The 20,272-nt window shown below is 41.9% G+C and overlaps 1 protein-coding gene across 1 annotated transcript in view; it reads right to left on the bottom strand.

Moving 5' to 3' along the window:
- PCLO (piccolo presynaptic cytomatrix protein) overlaps nucleotides 1-20,272 on the bottom strand; it is a 346,649-nt gene that overhangs the window by 43,824 nt on the left and 282,553 nt on the right. The window contains exons 21-22 of the mRNA XM_060258536.1: nucleotides 7,191-7,338; nucleotides 4,191-4,258 (exon numbers count right to left, since the gene is read on the bottom strand). Coding sequence (XP_060114519.1) covers nucleotides 4,191-4,258; nucleotides 7,191-7,338 — 216 coding nt within the window. The remainder of the gene's footprint in view (nucleotides 1-4,190; nucleotides 4,259-7,190; nucleotides 7,339-20,272) is intronic.

The following is a 20,272-nucleotide window of genomic DNA, read 5'->3' as shown; positions in this document are numbered from 1 at the left end:
TAAAACAAGATAATACAGTTCAATACAATTAACAATTAAATATTTAAATAGTCTAAAAACAATCTAAAAAATATAATCTTATAGTGCTACTATCTCAGTTATAATAATGATGGCGTGATGTTTATTCCAAGTTCCATCTTAGAAGGCTAGCCAGAAGAGGGCGGTTTTGCATGCCCAACGGAATTGACTAATATCCCGTAGGGCCCGCACCTCTTCCGGCAGCTGGTTCCACCATTGGGGTGCCTTTATAGAGAAGGCCTGTTCTCTAGTTGTTTTTAATTTGGCCTCCTTTGGCCCAGGTTAGGAAGAACTTCCTGACCGTTAGAGCGGTTCTTCAGTGGAATAGCCTTCCTCAGGTGGTGGTGGGCTCTCCTTCCTTGGAGGTTTTTAAACAGAGGCTAGATGGCCATCTGACAGCAATGAGGATCCTGTGAATTTAGGGGGAAGTGTTTGTGAGTTTCCTGCATTGTGCAGGGGGTTGGACTAGATGACCCTGGAGGTCCCTTCCAACTTCCAAAATAGCCTAACAAATATTTTACAATGCCATAAAAACAGCTGATTAAAGATGGAAAAACACTAGCCAATCAAAATTCATTTTTGGTTTGCTGCAGGTGGATAATTTAAGTCCGGCTTTTTATTTCATAAATACGAGGAGGACTCAAATAGACACTGAGTGTTTTATTTGAAAATAACTTTCAACCTAGCGTCTTTTTTTTCAGAGTTCAAAACGTTTATGTTGCGTGCAGAAATAAAAATTTGTTTTCTCTGCAGCAGTTCATTGATTTCATAAATTCAACACACTATCATAAAGGTAAAAAACGATATATGCATCGTTATCTTCATTTTAGACATCAAAAGGGTTTTGCGGCTCCCAGTGTTTTCTTTTCTATGAGAAACGGGTCCCAATGGCTCTTTGAGTGTTAAAGGTTCCCTATCCCTGTTCTAGATGAAATTATTTGATGTTTTTATGAATTGTCATTTATTGATACGTTCAGGCCTCATTTTGGACAGGGGCTCATAGAAGCGGAACTCCGGAACCTCTATATTTTGTTGTGCTCTTTCTTTCTTACCCCCACTCCCCAATACTTGCATTTGGGCTCTACTGCTCAACCCCCCTGGGAGAATTTTGCTGAGCTCTTAAGATCTGACAACCTTTCTAATATTTCTCCCCACAAAAAATGGGGAAATAGTCAAGACATGTAAACAGACAGAAATCTTCATCATGCCAACTGTGGCCACATAGGAGAAAGTAATTTAAAAAGTATGATGGGAGTAAGGTTTTATTATGACAAGTTATAATTCAAGAAGCACTTTAAGGTAGATGCTGAGGTGATATAATTCAGTACACCTTCCGGTGATGTCAGAAGAAGAAGAAGAAGATACTGGATTTATATCCCGCCCTCCACTCTGAAGAGTCTCAGAGCGGCTCACAATCTCCTTTACCTTCCTCCCCCACAACAGACACCCTGTGAGGTAGATGAAGATATTGGATTTATATCCTGCCCTCCACTCTGAAGAGTCTCAGAGCGGCTCACAACCTCCTTTCCCTTCCTCCCCCACAACAGACACCCTGTGAGGTGGGTGGGGCTGGAGAGGGCTCTCACAGCAGCTGCCCTTTCAAGGACAACCTCTGCCAGAGCTATGGCTGACCCAAGGCCATGCTAGCAGGTGCAAGTGGAGGAGTGGGGAATCAAACCCGGCTCTCCCAGATAAGAGTCCGCACACTTAACCACTACACCAAACTGATGTCAGGGGTGTGTAGCATGTGCAAATGAGTTATACAAATGAGCTGTACTAATGAGCTCTGGCACCTCTTTTCCTTTTAAATGACCCCTGCATTTGAGCAACCCTGAGTCCATTTGCAGGAAAGGGTGGGATATAAATTGAACGAAACAAACAAACAAACAATGAGAACAAAGAGTTAACATTAATAACTTTCAGTAACTGTTTGAGTCTCTTAGATACTCTGATGCTTGATCTGAGGTGCAGCCACAGACCACCATCCACAGGTTTTTGCAATCTCAGGCTCTCTGTGCTTGGAAGACTTAAAACAGGCATCCCATCAACACTGCAATCTGCACTCTTGGAGACTTCAACCTGCCTATTTATTGCTCCAGTGTCTTGGAGCGTTGTGAACAACAGATCGTCATTTTTAAGGCTCACAGTTTAAGGTAAGAGAAGATTTGTATAACAAAAGCTGGAAAAAGATCTAGGATGTTGAGCATTATCTACAAATGACATTACTCTGTGCACAACAGGCGATAGTCTCTTACGGAAGGAATGGATTGCTCTCAGCTAACGGACATATGCAGCCAAGTGATATCCACGTATTGAGATGAGACTAACCTACATGCATTGGGACACAGCTGTACTTCTCAGATCCATGTGCTCCACCAATCACGCCCAGTGCTAGGGATTCTGCCACTACTGGCAGACCCCCATGCTGTGCCCCCCCCCGTGTCCCTTTTGTGTTTTTTTCCGGGTGCATATAGTATGTGACATGATGACATCACTAGTGACATCACCATGTAGGGCAACGGGCAGTGCACAAGAGTGCTGCCGCTTTCCCCCTACTGCGGCTGGCCACTTTCATGCCGAAAGTAGCCACCTTGTTCTTCAGAGGCTTCCGAAGCCTCCAAAGAGTGCAGCGACTGCTTTCGCTTGAAAGTGGCCAAGCGCAGCAGGGGGGAAGTGGTGGCACAGCAGCACTCTTGTGTGCTGCCTGTCGCTCTCTCCCCCACAGTGATGGGCGGCGCACAAGAGTGCTGCCGCATTGCCGCTTTCCCCCTGCTGTGCCTGGTAACTTTCAAGCAGAAAGCAGTTGATGCACTCTTTGGAGGCTTCCTTGGAAGCCTCCGTAGAGCATGGCGACCGCTTTCGGCTTGAAAGTGGACGGGTGGCGCTTAAACACTGTGCTCTTTGGAGGCTTCTAAGGAAGCTTCCAAAGAGCGCGGTGACTGAGCAGTGCCGGGGAAGGGGCAAGGGGAGTAAGGAGGTGCCCTCAGGCAGGGTGGCACTCTAGGCAGCCACCTATCCCACCTACTCCCATGCGCCAGCCCTACCACCAATACATGGGCATTCGATGAAATTGCTGAGCAGAAAGGTTAAAACGGATAAAAAGAAGTACTTCTTCACCCAAAGGGTGATTAACATGTGGAATTCACTGCCACAGGAGGTGGTGGCGGCCACAAGTATAGCCACCTTCAAGAGGGGTTTAGATAAAAATATGGAGCACAGGTCCATCAGTGGCTATTAGCCACAGTGTATGTGTGTATATAAAATTTTTTGCCACTGTGTGACACAGAGTGTTGGACTGGATGGGCCGTTGGCCTGATCCAACATGGCTTCTCTTATGTTCTTATGTTACACAGAGTGTTGGACTGGAGGGGCCATTGGCCTGATCCAACATGGCTTCTCTTATGTTCTTATGTGACACAGAGCGTTGGACTGGATGGGCCGTTGGCCTGATCCAACATGGCTTCTCTTATGTTCTTATGGAGGAAGGCATGTGAGACACAGAGGATTGTGCCAACAAAGCAATCATGATTTGCCAGATCTCACTACTTATCACACAAGTCATTAGGATCACCACAGCAGGACAACACATTTATCCCCCTCCCCCCTCAGAATAGCACTTTGCTTTCATTCATGTAAGTGATTAGCTGCCATACATTTCTATGGAGAATAATAAAATGCAGCATGTTATCAACCATGTTGTTGTGTGTACTACCACTGATGCAATGTGGTCGGTGAGGGACGGTGGCTCAGTGGTAGAGCATCTGCTTGGGAAGCAGAAGGTCCCAGGTTCAATCCCTGGCATCTCCAAAAAAGGGTCCAGGCAAATAGGTGTGAAAAACCTCAGCTTGAGACCCTGGAGAGCTGCTGCCAGTCTGAGAAGACAATACTGACTTTCATGGACCAAAGGTCTGATTCAGTATAAGGCAGCTTCATATGTTCATATGTTCATGGTCAGCCTTTGTGGAAGAAAATCCAAAGGATGTGTGTGTGTGTGTGTCTACAAGGCTTAAAATTGAATCCAACAACAGGAGAGAGATAAGGACATAGCTTTTGTCTCAGAAACTGCCTTCTCGCTCCTGTAATTTGTAGCAACTCTGTAAATGGGTATATTGGTCCCTAAAAACTAACAAAAAAGTCTGCAAAATTCATCAGATGTCAGCAGGTTCATTTACCTTCAGTCTCTGTTAATCCTACTCCTGATGGCTTCACTGCTTCTTGTCCATTCTGGTTCATCTTTTCTCTGTTGAAAAATACAATTGAGCATCCTTTAACAAAGCCCTCTACTGATACTGCTGTGACATAGAGATATGTCAACAAACAAAGATTTCCCAGGATCTATCAAGAGACGCTCATTCCTAGACTTTCACAAACCATGGAAGTAATCTTGGACTGCAGGGGCACCAAATTTCAGTGCTGGCTGGTCTCTGTGCAAAACAGGTCATTTTCAGCCATGATGTTTGTGTGTAGTCTCTACATAGGGGGGGGGGGGAGATGTACATATGCAAGAATTTATTTATGTGGTAGATATATATTCTGCCCTTTCACATGCTCAGAAAAAATGACTTGGTAAATTAACCCTCTCCCCCCTAAAAAAAACCCCGAAACCTAAACATGCACCCTAGGGAATGTAATATCAGGGTTGAGTGGTGGCTGTAGGCACACTTTCTGCCTTAGGAGAGATGGATGAGAATGAGGCTCACCTATCCTCAGCTGTGATAAGCTCAAAAAAGTCCATAACCATTTCCTGCAGATATCCACTTCCTTGATCGGCTGTGGAAATACTTTATCGATTTTGTTACTTTCATTACCTCAAGGTGTATATAAAGAAAAGCAGAGGACCCCGATAAAGAAAACCAGAGGACAATGCTCTCCAAAACTTATATTATTAAGGATTAATGTAATTTATTACATACTTAAGTTATGGAATCATACTGACGATTAAAACAATCTTTTTACTTCAGGGAGTAATTTCCTCTAATCTACAGGTTAAACAATATAAATTGTTTTAATCATACAAAATCTGCAGGCCAAACTGAGGAAATGTTACAAAACAACAAAAAAACCCATTAAGATGGACATCGTCTTTTAATCTCGTGCTGCCATATGTTAGTGCTGCCCTGGACACCCTATAGCAGAGGTGTCAAACATGTGGCCCAGGGGCCAAATCAAGCCCGTGGAAGGCCCTTGATCAACTGTCTGTCATTTGCTTCCTTCTACCTATCGCTTGCTTCTTTCTGCATAACAGCTTGCTTTGCAAGACTTGCTCAATTGCACAGGAGCTACAGAGCAAAACCTCTATTTTCGCCATTGGATGAGGGAGAGGGAGAGGGGATGGCAGAGCTTGTTTTTCCAGTCTCTTTCAATTGTAAAATAGACCTACTGAGCCAAACTTCCTTCCCCCTCCTGGTCCCCTGGGGAAGGAAGGAAGGAAGGAACCAGAGCTTCCTTTGCCCAGTTCCCTGGATCCCCTGGGAAAGATACAAAGAAAGCACCTTTAATACCAACAAGCGATAATATTTTAAGTATGTTTTAAGGGTTTTTTGTTCTTTTTTTAAAAAACCCCAACATTTAATTGTGTTTGTGTCCTTTATAAAGTTTATCTCTCTGCTACCTAATCTTAAATAGGTATACACATGGTGTGGGCCAACATGGCCCAGCCCAACCTGATGTGGCCCGTCCCAACAAAGTCTCATTTATATCAGATCTGGCCTTCATAACAAATAGTTCGACACCCCTACACTATAGCGTATGAAGAAACGTGAATGGACTGGAGTTCCTTTGGAAGACAATCTCCTGAGGCCAAGGATGGTTTGCACAGACTGTAAAGATGCTTATGATGTCCAGTGAAACTTTTGAGAGAAAAATGGAAGAACATCTAGTTCAGAAGAGAAAGACTTTGCCTAAGACGGTTGCCCAAAACAGTGGCAGGAAATTGACTCCATGCCATAGTCTCAAGTTGAGCTCATACTTCTTGCAGTGGGCATGGCTTAGTCTACTTCTGTCCCCTGCAAAGGTAGCTCTAGAAACAAAATGATACCTTGTGGTTCGCAGTAAATTTATGTTAATATGCTATTCCATATTTGTCAGCTACTAGCTTGTGCATATATCTCATCACTATAACAAACAGGACTTTTTTTTGTAGCAGGAACTCCTTTGCATATTAGGCTACATCCTCCTGATGTAGCCAATCCTCCAAGAGCTTACAGTGGGCCCTGCAAGAAGAGCCCTGTAAGCTCCTGGAGGATTGGCTTCATCGGGGGGTGTAGCCTAATATTCAAAGGGGTTCCTGCTACAAAAAAGCCCTGATAACAAATATTATTGAAAACTACTTTTTCTCGTGGTTCCTTCTACCATAGCACACAAACAAGAGGAACCTCTTCTCCTTGATTCTGCTCTGTACATTGGCTGGAATGTACATATGATTTAGAAGTGGGTATCTTCCCTTCCACTTCCTATGCTCTGTTTCAACAGAAGGACGATTGAGGTGTGTCTGTTTTAAAAATCTGCCCCCTCCCAATGCACTGGGAATATTCTGAGGGTACCTTCTTGCACAATTTCATGTGGCTAATTTCACCAAATTGTGAAGGAGAACTAGGCTGAAATTTGGCATAAAGCAGGGTTGCACTTGCCTGTAACTGCTGTTCACTGAGTTGTCTTCTGTGCAGGCACACATGGGACTGCATTGTCACAGGCCAGCCATGGTGAGGAGCTAGCAAGCTTCTTTTATAAAGAACTTCCCATATGGGACTGCACAGAAGCCACAATGATGGATGTTTGTTCTGCTTCTGGCTTGAGCCTTCTACGGCTTCTTGCTGAGTTTTTATGACTGTTTAAGGTTGGAAGAAGAAGAAAAAGAAGAATTGCAGATTTATACCCCGCCCTTCTCCCCTGAATCAGAGACTCAGAGTGGCTTACAATCTCCTATGTCTTCTCCTATGTCTTCTACTATCTGAAGATTGATCTACAAGTTTAGAACAAATGTAGGTAGACTGCAATCCTATGCATACTTTGTTGGAGGAAAGTACCATTGATCTACATCTGAGTAAACATGCCTAAACTTGGGCTATATGAATGTCACAAGAAGTAAAGGACATCAGACTGTTGAGGATGGAATGTAAGTCCAGTTAATGATGTCTCAATGAGCAGTAAAAGCATTTTGGAAAAAGCCTTACATTCTTGGAATGGGAAACAGACTGCTGTCTCCGGTGCTGCTGGTGCTGCTGCTTCCTTCCGTGTCCACACTGTATCCACTGCCAAAGCTACTGGCTGATGAGCCTGCTGAGACGGAGCTTTCTCCTTGTCGGTGGTTGGTGGGTTTTGCTGTACAAAGTAGGAATTGTGGGTTACTAGATAAGTTAGCATGACCTCAGTGAAAACAACATTAATAGCATCTGGCTATTCAAGAGTTAAGAGGCCAAACCCAGACAACTAAACAAAACAAGCTCCAAACAAAACTCAAATCTGGCCCCACTCAATGCACAGCAGCCAAGAAGGTCAGAGCGCCTGCTCCGGCTGCAACGCCACTGAGGATGTTCTCCGCAGCTGAGAACGAAACGTCTGGAAGGAAAACTTTCTCCAGTAGAACACGGCACTTGAGCCCGAAAGATTCTACAAACCCTAAAAACTCAAATCCTTTTATTTGTTGCTCCTCATTTTCATTTGGTCATTATTCTTTCTGTGTCAATCTATCCCACAGTTTGCACCAAGGCGAATTCATGGCACCATCATTTTTAAAATTCTGATTTCCTCCCAACTAGTAGAAAACTCTCATTTGCTAATTAAGTTATGATTGCACAATTCAGTCCTACTAATCAAGTCACTCACTCATTACACTGGGCAGATTTTGAAAAAGAGAAAATGACAACAAGCAAACACTGAACAGTTTGTCATAGAGTACCACAGAAATTATATACAAAACATCTTCAGATGCCACAAAACTATTTGAACATATTTCTCAACTGCTCATTAAGAGTTCAAGCAGTCATACAAATAGTAGTATAGTCAAAACTTCTTGCCTTTTGGAAAGCCCTTTCAAAAGAATTTTAAACAACTTATTCTGTATTCTGAATTCATGTGAAAACTGTGTCACCTCCTGTAAATGATTAAGATTTCAACATGGTCTAAGAACATGGAGTGACAAAAGATTCAAATTCTTCAGTTGAGAGAGTTTGTTAGGAAGTGGCAGTTGAGGATTGACAGTTTACAGTGAGAGAGCGAAGCAGACTGCGAGAGGATCAAAAGGGTCCTCCAGTGGATAAGGAAGGAAACTGGAACTTGTGTGAACGTTCCTGTCTTCACCATCTTTAGGATCTGTGAGACCCAGAAACTTACAATAGTTTATGAAAGAAAAAACGGCCAAGAAATCTCTGTCCTCAAATTTTAAAGACTATTTTGAATAACAGAAACAGTAACCTGTTCATGATAAATTATCTGGTGTTTATCTTTATACAAAGTCACCTCATTCCTGTTGCCTGTTGACCTCATAAATTCTTACCTGACTATTTCCCCTTGAAGTAAAATAAAAGTTTGTCTGTTTTGAGTTACCATCAGCTCTAGTGTGCCATTATAAAACAAGGACTACAGAAGGATTTTAGTCTCTCCCTTCAGTTCCCTAGACTAAGTCAGCATTTACCAATATACATTCAAATGACTGAGTGGGACAGCCAGGGAAGGACAAAGAAGGAAAAGGAGTAGAGGCTGCCCAACCAAGAACAAGATAAAAAGAAACCCTGCGAGGGAGGGTGAAATCATCATACCTTCAAAGAGAATACTGGAGGCATTTGGGAGCATACATTTACTCTCTTCTCCTGTTTTGATGTCTCCAAATTTATTACCTTTTCCAACTTTAGGCAAATTGAGAAATATGCTTGAAAATTCAACATTGTATTAGTTTACATTTTGAACGCAATTGTCCAGACAATAAGACAATTTAACACATATACACAAGAGCAAAAGCTAAAATAAGTGCAGGATTATTTGCAAAAGTTATCTACCAATGCCATCTTCCCCATTACTACCTTTAAAATTCAGGTTAATTAAAGGAAGGGATTAAAAAGGAAAATCTTGGAATATTTTCCAGCAGTTATTGTGATGTTGCAAAGAGCTGTGCTGTCATGCTCCATAGCTATGCTCACAGTTCTTCCTCAGATGTTTCAAAGATTCTGATTGCAGCTCAGAACATCTGCAAATGGAAGCCTTCAGATAAAGAATCTTAGCAATCTAATGTGATTGCATGTGGATTTAGGAAGGCGGGAGAGTAGTGACAGCAAAAGTGCTGAAATGCAGCAACACTCAAAAAGGAAAAAGCATAGTCAAGGGACAGCTGAAGATTGTTGATGTCTGTAGATTGAGCAGTGGTAAGGATTAACTGTTATTCCTTGAAAACTGTTTCCTTTGTGGCAACTAAAAAGTCCACTTTGTTTTCCTGGAAATTAAGTGCAAAAAAGTCTACCATAAATGAACTTTACTAAGCAGTAAATTTATTTGCATTGTGAAAAATTCATCCAAAATAATGGCAGAAGATGACAGAGTAGCGATGATTTGAACAACCATGGCTCTGCAATGCAGATTTCTCTCCCCCCCCCCGTATATTCATTTCCCCCCTAAAACTAATGCAGTGGTAATCCCCAATCTAAATACAAAGTAAATGTATAAAAATACATCAAAAAGAGAATCAATCGCTGCAGAGCTGGCGCATGGAAGTAGGCGGGGTGGTGGCTGCCTAGGGTGCCCCCTCTCTCCCCTGATGAGCTGGCCCAGAGCTTGTGTACCGCGCTCCTCACATCCGCTCTCCCTGCCCCTGATCAGGCTTCCTGCAAAGCAAGAAGCCTGAGCGGCGCCGAGGCTTGCATACAGCGCTCCTCGCGGTCGTCTGTTATCAGCCATTGTGGTGTGGTGGCTAGAGTATCAGACTAGGACCCTTGATGAAAGCGACAAGAGTTCTAAGCTCTTCAGCACCTTAAGCATCTATATCGCTCTCAGAGAAAAGCATAAGTGGCCGAATCTAGGTCAGTGTGTGAAAGTTCATAGCCGTCTCAGGAAAGGAATGGCCTTATTTGGTATGAGCCATATATGGTGCTTGCAGGAAGCAGGATAACTAGCTATCTGTGAAAGTCCACTAGAAAGTAGGTTAAAGGTAAAAGCGAAATGAGGACAATCTTAACCTTAAATGTTTTGATTTGGCAGTACGATTGTTGACATTAAAATGCAGCTGGAGATTTTTGGAATGCATAGCATCCGATACTATCTGATAAGGCAGAGATAGTGAGATGGGTCCAAGCCTTTAAAAGCTCTGGACTTTGGGCAGAAAGCTGCTGATCTGAACCACAGGTTGCCTCTGTGTCATGCCAAGCTATTTGGGACTTAGACTCTGGGCTGGCCTGCATGAGAGACAGTCTCTCTGATGGTCAAGCCATCAATTTAACAACTCTTATTAGAGATCTCTAATATAGAATGGGACTTGGGATTTTGACTTTAACTTTAACTGAGAAGATGTAGACTAACAGATAGCTATACTTTTAAGTATGGTTGGCAAAGACGCTTTATGGATATACAATACATTTGTTTTTGAGACTGGAGACCCAAAGACGTTAAAAGAGGTTCTTGTGGAGTTTAAGAAATATTGTACTCCTCAGAAGAATGTCAACTTTGAGCGTTATTGTTTTTGGACGTACTGCTGGGAGCAGGGTGGGTCCATGGAGCAATTTATAAATGAACTTAAAGGCTGTTAGCTGTGAATTGGGCTCGACTTCTGAGGAACTGATAAGAGACAAGTTAGTTTTTAGTGCTCCTGAAAGATTTAAAGAAAAACTTTGGAAAGAGACTGACCTTACTTTGAAAAAAAGCTGTCGAACTCTGCCAAGTTACTGAAGTTCTGGCATCCCAGTTACAAACAATGACAAACTCCTCCAGGCAGCTGTGTGAGGCGTCTGCATTAGGCCAGCAGTTTGAAGAGATTCCTTTGCAAGCAGTGAGACAACAAAAGGCACATCCCGAAGATGGATATAGTGTTATCAGAGAAAAAAACTGTTTATATTGTGGCACAATGCATAGGTTTCAAAAATGCCCTACCTTTGACAAGGTATGTTACAAGTGCGGGGGGAGGGAATCATCTTGCTAAATTATGTAAAACATCTAGGGGCAGTGGATATCAAAACGTTCCAAGTTCAAAATGTGCATAATTTACTTATAGGAGTGTTATCTTGCCACAGTGTTGGTAACAACCAAGTGGAAACACCTGGGTGTTACATGGATATATTTCTGAGAGGACTTAAAGTCAAGTTTAAGCTAGATACAGGTGCTGAGGCGAATATTTTGCCAGTCAATGTATTAAATGCTCTCCCTGGACAGAAGGCATTGTCTAGTAGCAATGCGGTTCCGATAGCTTATGGGGGAACACGGATAAGTACAATGGGTACTATTGTTTTGCCATGCTTAACACAACAAAGTGAAGCTAAATTGATGTTCTACGTTACAGATGTTTCACCACTTCCACTGTTGGGGTGAGTGGCATGTGAGACATTGAATTTAGTTCGTAGAATAGATGTTGTACAGTCAGAGGAATTAACTTGTGAACAAATGTTAACAATGTATAATGTTCCCCAGAGAGTGCTGAGATCGGGAACCCAAAATCTTCTCGTTATCCCCGGGCCAAAGGAAGCTCGCCTACAATCTACCAGGGATAGGGCTTTCTCTGTAATGGCCCCTTCCTGGTGGAACCAGCTGCCGGAAGAGGTGAGGGCCCTGCAGGACCTTGCTCAGTTCCGCAGGGCCTGTAAGACAACCCTCTTCCGGCTGGCTTATAACTAACCAGCATAGGAAACTAAGTGTAGCTCTATTAGATTTCTGCTTGTTTTAATGATTTTTATATTTTAAATGTTTTTAATTGTGTAAATGCCTAAACTTAATATTGTTATGTCAGATTTCATGTGTTGCGAGCCGCCCTGAGCCACCTGGTGGGAAGGGTGGGATACAATAAATAAATAAATAAATAAAAATAAAATGATGTCTTTGAAGGTTTAGGGGAGTTTGAAGGTTGTCATCACATATATATAGATCCAACAGTTCCCCCAGTGGTTCATTGGTGTAGGAAGGTGCCATTCACAATATTGGACAGATAGAAAGACATGCTGGCTCAACTAGAGGAGGCGGGAGTGATATCTAGGGTGGTTGCCCCACAGACTGGGTAAATAGTCTAGTGGTAACAGAAAAAAAATGGGAATCTACAAATATGCCTAGATCCTCGTGATTTGATTAAGGCAGTTCTCAGACACCACTATACCATTCCTACAGTGGAGAGGGGCTGGCTCAGCTAGCAGGAAAGAAAGTCTTCACAATAATAGATGAAAAGGATGGGTACTGGCAGGTGAAATTAGACAAGTCTTCTGCACTATTGTGTACATTCAATACCACATGGGGAAGATATTGTTTTAATCGCTTGCCATTTGGTTTGGTGTCATCTAGTGAAGTGTTCCAGCAAAAAAATTATGAGGCCTTTGGCCATATAGAAGGAGTGCTTATGATTGCGGATAACATGATCATAGCGGCAAGAACTGTAGAGGAGCATGATCAAATTCTGCATCAGGTTATGGAAACAGCAGGGGTCAAAAATGTTAAATTTAACAAAGAAAAGATACAATTTAAGGTGGATTCTGTGAAATACATGGGGCATGTTGTAACTGCTGGAGGTATTACTATAGATGAGGATAAAGTCAAGGCCATTAGAGAGATGCCCTTCCCTAAAGACAGGCAGGAGGCGCTTAGATTCCTTGGGTTGGTACAGTACCTGTCAAAATATATTGGCCCCTCCCAGCCAAGCTGGCATCGCCAGCGTTCAGGCTGGAGGCCGTTAGTTGCCGGCCCGGAAGGAGGAAGGGCTTACGGCTGATCCCGGGCATCCGGGAGCTTGCTCTGGGCATGGCGTTGGGGCTACGTAAGCCTTGGCCCCGCCCAGTAGCACGCAGTTGGTTTTTTGGCTCTCTGCCCGCCCGCCCCTTCGGCAGTACAGGTTGATTACCGGTTGCCTTATTAAGGGCCAGGTAGGAATTTTTTCATCCTCACAGAATTGACCTATGTGGAGTTGTTTTTTGCCTACCTTGTACTGCTTTGTAGCGTTAGGAAACTTGGAAGGAGTTTTGTTTGTTCAGGCAGGATGAGGCATTGGCCACAGTGTTTTCAGGGGAGCACCTATGGCTCAGCACCAGGTGTGCGGGTGGTCTGTATGAATTGCAGATGGGCTGTACGGCGGGGAGCACAGATCACGGAAAAGCCTCACCAGGGCGGATCTTTCCATGGGGGATTGATGCTAGCCCAGGTGGAGGCGGGCTTTGGGCCTGGCTGCTCAGCACCAGCCAAAATACGGGGGGCAGGGTGGCTTGCCCTCCCAGGACAAGGCGGGGTCATGGGGTTGACCCCAGGGCTTGTCCTGTTAGCCATACCCCTGCTAGTTATAAGTTTGCTCAAGTTTGTTTCCAATAAAGCGGCCCGGTTTTTATCCAACACACTGTGTCAGCCTCTTCATTCCGACGGGGGGGGGGGGGGGCAAATTCCTAGAGAGGCTGAGTTAACAGCGCTTCTACAGGGTCTTTTAAAAAAAGGATACTTCCTTTCAATGGATGCCTGAACATCAAAAGGCTTTTGACATAGTTAAACAACAGTTGTGTCAGGCACCTGTTCTCCAGTATTGTGATGTAAAAAAACCAATAACTATTCAAGCAGATGCATCAAAAGATGGTCTTGGGGCCTGTCTGATTCAAGAGGGCAAACCTGTTTTCTATGCCTCTAGGTCTCTTAGTCCATCAGAACAAAATTATGCACAGTTTGAAAAGGAACTTTTGGCTGCAGTATATGCAATTTGAAAGTTTCGTCAATATGTGTATGGAAAAATTGTTTCAGTGCAAACTGACCACAAACCATTAGAGTCAATCTTCAAGAAACCAATTGGTGTTGTTCCTGCCCGTTTGCAGCGCATGCTCTTACAGTTACAATGGTACCAGCTTAGTGTGCAGTACACGCCTGATAAGCACATGTGTCTAGCCGATACCTTATCAAGAGCCAGAGTGGATCCCCCAACAAATGATGAGGAACAGATATAGGAAGAAAAAGTGGTACATGACGTAGAGGTAGTAGAAGCATGCCCAGAAGGGCTATAGGTCATACAGGAAGCTACAAAGCAAGATGAACATCTTCAAATGGTAATGAATTTCATAAAGATAGGTTGGCCACAATACTATAAGGATGTTCTATAAAACATTTTTGGGCCACCAAGAATACATTGCATAATGAAGATGGTATTTTGCATGTGGGTGAGAAATTGCTTATCCCCATGTCCTTGAGACAAGGCATACTAGCTCAACTTCATGAATCCCATCAAGGGATGCAGTGGACTAAGACCCGGGAAAAGGGGCTAATGTATTGGCCTGGCATGTGTGCTGATATTGAACAGCTTGTTAGGAATTGCTCTGTGTGTGTGCCAAATTTGCTGTAAAAAAATCAAAAAGAGCCATTAATACCCCATGAGGTTCCAGATCTACCATGGGAAAAAGTGGGTGTAGATATTTTTGAATATCAGTCTTATCATAGTGGATTATTACTCAAAGAACCCAAAGGTACTGGCATTGCCAGACAAAACTGCAGACAGTGATTCTTAGACTTAAGACAGTGTTTGCACGGCATGGAATTCCAAGGAAGGTAGTAAGTGACAACATGCCTTTCGCTAGTAGAGAGTTTAGACAATTTGCCCAGTAGTGGGCATTTGAACAATGTTTAAGTAGTCCTGGGTATCCTAGATCAAATGAGATGGTAGAGAGGGCTATCTGCTCCATAAAACAGCTAATGAGGAAGGTAGAACATTCAAAAGGGGACATACATCTGGCATTATTGGAATAGCGTAACACTCCTCTAACAGGAATGAAGTATTCTCCAGCAGAGATATTAATGGGGAGAATGTTAAGGAATAAGTTACAAGCATCTAAGCAGAGATCGACACAAAATAGCAAGTGGAGTAAAGGAAGCTCTACAGGAAATCCAGGACACGCAGAAATACTTCTACGATAGAACAGCAAAGCTGCTTAGGCCATTGAAAAAAGGAGATGAGGTGTGGGTAGAGGGTAACAAGCAGTGGGGTCCTGCAGTAGTAACAGAGCAATGTGAACAACCTCGTACATATAGGGTACAGACTTCTGATGGTAGCAGTTATCGGCGTAATAGAGTTCATCTTAGATGCTATCAAAGAGGAGAACAGAGGAGACAGGAGAGGTATGATAGTCAAATAACAGAAAGGGAAAATGAGTTCAACAGGGAACAGGGACAGGAAAAGAAGGTGTTGGAAGAACCAAATAGTTTTCAGGAGAGACATCATAGTCAAGCGACAGAGAGGGAAAATGAAGAACTGAATAGTTTTCAGCAAGTGGAAAGGATCACTAGGTGTGTGACATCTTAAGGTAGGTGTGTATTCTCTCCAGAGAGATACACACCATGAAACTGAAATCAATACTTTTAGGTTGTCATATTTTTGTACGTACTGTCACATCGGTTATGTGAAGTTTTATTGTAGAATGTTATGCAAAGTATATGTTTCAATTATCGATTGCTTAATAATTAGTTCACATGTTTTGTATCTTGGAAGGAGAGATGTGATGTATGTGTCTTAAGTAGAGAGGGTCTCCACCCCATTGTTATGTATTTAATATGTTTGGAGTGGGGAGGATCTCAGTTCTCTCCTGCTGTGTGTTGGTTGTCCTTGGCTCTCCTTCGTGGTGCTTCGTCTCTGCCAATAAAGCTGTTCTATGAACAACAACTGTGTGTTGTTGTTCGTCATTCCAGCATGCTGGACATCACAGTAGACTAACGGGGACTTAGACTTTTCATGGAATACTTGACTATAGAATGCTTTACTATGGAACTATGCTTGACTATGGAACTGAATTCTAACTGTATGAGCAACTGCACTAATATAATCTCTTGTTTTGCCTTTCTAAGGCCGATTTCGCACTAGAGCTTTAATCCTGATTTAACTTTGTCCCCAAACTGACTTTCTACACTAAAACCATAGAATCATAGAGTCATAAAGTTGGTTTCTCTGACTCTATGATTCTAGTGTAGAAAGTCAGTTTGGGGATAGAGTTAAACCAGGATTAAAGCTCTAGTGCGAAATCGGCCTAAGTATATTTTAAGCCTTCTGTCTAAAGGAGAAACTTGAAGTCTAATAAAGCTTATCTGTGAGGTCTTGAAACTATTAGCCTTCTGATAACTGCAGGTTGTTTTGGAATCTGGGTTTTGGTTTTGGTTTGTGTTGTTGAGGGTACAACATAAATCCCGCAACAAACCTGGGAGACCCAGGTTCAAATTCCCACTCTGCTGGGTGATCTTGGATCAGTTACATGCTCTTACCTTAACCTATCTCACAGTGTTGTTATGTGAATAAAGTGGAGGTGAGGAGAATGATGAAAAATACTTTGGGACTCCCAATAGGGAGATACATGGTATAAACAAGAAGAAGAATCAGAAATGAGAAATACCCCTCAATAATAAACACCATGGAAGTAATAAATTCCTGGGGCTCAGTGGACATAACAGGAATCTTTGCAACACACTGAGCAGCAGCAGTGTGGCATATTGGGGCGGGGGCTTAAACTTTCCAAATTTAGGTGGGAGGGGGCTGAGGCATTGCTATGTTAGGCCTTTAAAAGAACCAGGATCCAGTGACATCATAGGGAGGAGCCAGCCTGTATGTATCCATTCTTATAGATGCTCTTTGAATGAACTCATTAGCTATAATATTAAGATCAATTTCCTATTTACGTACATGAAGAAGAGCATCAGAAAGGACTTTCCTCTTTCTAATTACAAATCTATCCATGGCAAGTTGAATGGAATGATGGACTGAAAACAATTCAAAGGAAAATATCAGAATTCTGAAGGAGGAGAAATTACATATAAAAATAGGACAGGGGGTAGCCATGTTAATTGTGTAATCCCTGCAATCCTCTACATTCTTGTAATAGCATTTCAAATTTGTCAAAGTGTTTTGCAGCTTTTTATCCAAACAACACAACTACTATTGGACGGTGACAGCTCTCTTTCACAAGTACTGGGGGGACAAACCTTTTCTTGCACACAGACACACCCCCCCCCCCAGTCTCAAACAACTGCTTACCTACGTTAATACAACGTATCATTTGAGCACGGACACTGGTACCAGAGCTTGCAATAAACCCAAATACCAACTTTGCTGCCACATACATCCAGACAACACAGTCACTGGACCTAACAGCATTAACTACACCATCTCAGGCTCTTTCACTTGCTCATCTTCCAATGTTATATTAGCCATTAAATGCCAACAATGCCCTTCAGCTCTCTACATAGGACAAACAGGAAAAAACCTATGCCAAAGGATAAATTGACACAAATCTGAGAGACCTGTAGGAGAACACTTCAACCTTGCAGGGCATTCAATGGGTGACCTCAAAGAAGCTGTTTTACTGCAAAGGAACTTTAAAAACAGATGGGAATGGGAGACTGCTGAATTGCAACCTATTACACTAAGAACAATGGAACCCCAAGGACTTTACCGAGATATCAGCTTCTTCTCTCACTACACATGCGAAGTCACGCTCAGTTCTCACTTCTACCCAGAAATCAGAATTTGTTGTTCTAAATGGTGCCACTGGACTCAAACTTAGCTCTCACATCTATTATTAACTGCTTTATTATCTGCGTACCAATTTACTGTAATTTACATGTCTTACCTAATGTGTTATTCCAAACTTAGCTGTATTTATTGCTCAGTTACTTAGACATTTTGAATCCAAATAACTCTTCCTGGCAATTTAACACCTCCCCCCTTACCTATATCTTAAGGAGTGAACATACTAAGCCTCTCAGTTCTCACGTGTACCCATAAGGTAACCTTATGTGACTTGTAGGTACCGCTGGACTCAAACCTCATTTCCACATTGTTAAACACTTGTATTTGCATATTAATTTTCTGCCATTCACAGATCTTCCTCACATCCATTCTCAGTTATAATCATCCAATACTAACATATCTTTGTTTAAAATAATTATCTTTATTAATATTTTTGTATAAGTACATCAACATGAATAGGTATACATAAACCAATATCGCTTTTTGTTACAATGGTTCAGAAATAAATCAAACCATGATAGACAGAATTGGTAGGTATTATTATCATGCTCTGTTAATATGTAATTACTGGATACCATTGTTCTATAACTTTCTTTTCATATAAAAAAAGGTGAAACATTAAAAGTCAAATATGCAAGTTTACTAAAAATAAAATATTCCCAAATCTTATTCTTCCAACTGTGCGGTGATGCTGGTTATAGTTTTTCCAGTTATAAGCTAGAAGTGTTTTAGCAATAGACAATAAGATTGAAGTAACTTCTCTTTTCTATTCCAGAGTGTGACCAATTTTCCAACAAGATCACTTCAGGATTCAGAGGTAAGTTTATACTCAAAATCTAGTTAATGTCTCATATAATAGATTTCCAATATTTTTGAATAAGAGGACAAGACCACCAAGAATGAACATATGTGGCAATTTGCTCACATTGTTTTGTAGAATTTGGTGTTTGAGATGCTTTGTATAATATAGAAGAGGTTAGGTACCACCTGACAGAGCAGAAGCTGGGTTCAGGTAGCTGGCTCGAGGTTGACTCAGCCTTCCATCTTTCTGAGGTCGGTAAAATGAGTACCCAGTTTGCTGGGGGGGGGAAGTGTAGGTGACTGGGGAAGGCCATGGCAAACCACCCCGTAAAAAAGTCTGCCGTGAAAACATCATGAAGTGATGTCACCCCAGAGTCGGAAACAACTGGTGCTTGCACAGGGGACTACCTTTACCTTTTTAGGTACTACCTGGCAACAATTTTAAATGTTTGCAATTTGACCACAAAGATGTTAGAGGTAATGCCAGGAGCCAACCAGGTCTCAGTCCAGTTGTCTTTAGACAACTGTTTGCCTAATTACATCGACAATTGTTTTTGGTATAAAGTGTCAAGTGCCCTTTCCATGTAAAAAGCTTTGCAATGAATTAGTGTTTTGTTATGCTTGCTTGCTGTAGTTCACTATATCCTCTGTAACAGAAACAAGAATGCTGCACCCCACACTCTGAGACAGAATAGACGGTCTCTCAAGGTCATCACTATCTACTGTGTAGACGAAGTAATTGCATACCATTGGTACCTAACTTTTATGTGAAAACTAATCATATTTGACAAGGCTTTTATGTGAAAACTAATCGTATTTGACAAGGCTTTTATGTGAAAACTAATCGTATTTGACAAGGTGCACTTTTAGAGACTTGAATTTAGGCAGGACATTGTAACGGTCCCAGACAAGGTATATAACCAGCAACCTCCATTGAGATCTTTAGTTCTGACACTTTCCTGTGAAGTGACTGTTTCTGTCTATCAATAAAGGAACTTATCCAGACAACTTGGAGAGAGTCTTTATTTGAAGATAGTTACAGAGTTGACATAAAGTAATCTCTTCTTCGAATTCCAAAGCATGTAATAAAACATATTAGAGTGAATAGGGTGTAATTCTATTGCTACCCAATCTGGCAAGGAGTCTAGAGGATTTATAAGGTAAAGTATGACATCATCAGCATACATCACCATCTTGTGAATTTTATTGCCAGTATTTAGACCATGTATGTTTTCATTCCACCTAATCAGTGTCGCTAAAGGTTCCAATGCCATAATAAATAGTAGCAGGGACAAGGGGGCAGCCTTGTCTTGTGCCTCTTTGTAATACAATTAGGTTCAGAAGTGTTGTTATTAACTCTTAATTATTCTATTGGATTGGTATACAGTGCCTTAATCAAATTTTGAAAATTGGCTCCAAACCCCATCTTGTTGATTAATGTTCTAAGGTAGGTGATGTTCTCACTATCAAAGGCTTTATTTACATCAAGCGCCATGATCATTGCTTCACTTTTTGTTTGTTCACAATGTACACTGAGACTAAGAGTCCAAATATTATCTGCTATATTACAGTTAAGTAGGAACCCAGTTTTTCTTTGACTTTCCATGCCAATAATTGAATTGATTTCAGGGTTTTAATCCATGCCAATAATTGAATTGATTTCAGGGTTTTAATCCAATATATCTGTTTAGTGCAAAGGAGACCTTTACATATTTTTGTTGTGATCAGAGATTCCAATAATGTTCATTCTGCTAAGAATCTGGTGTATACTTTTTTGCTCCCTGTTCTTTTATGAATTTGCTT

The sequence above is a fragment of the Heteronotia binoei genome, chromosome 17, assembly GCF_032191835.1.
Source record: "Heteronotia binoei isolate CCM8104 ecotype False Entrance Well chromosome 17, APGP_CSIRO_Hbin_v1, whole genome shotgun sequence".
Taxonomy (NCBI): domain Eukaryota; kingdom Metazoa; phylum Chordata; class Lepidosauria; order Squamata; family Gekkonidae; genus Heteronotia; species Heteronotia binoei.
The sequence above is the reverse complement of the archived record's forward strand: the minus strand, read 5'-3'. Positions and strand labels throughout refer to the sequence as shown.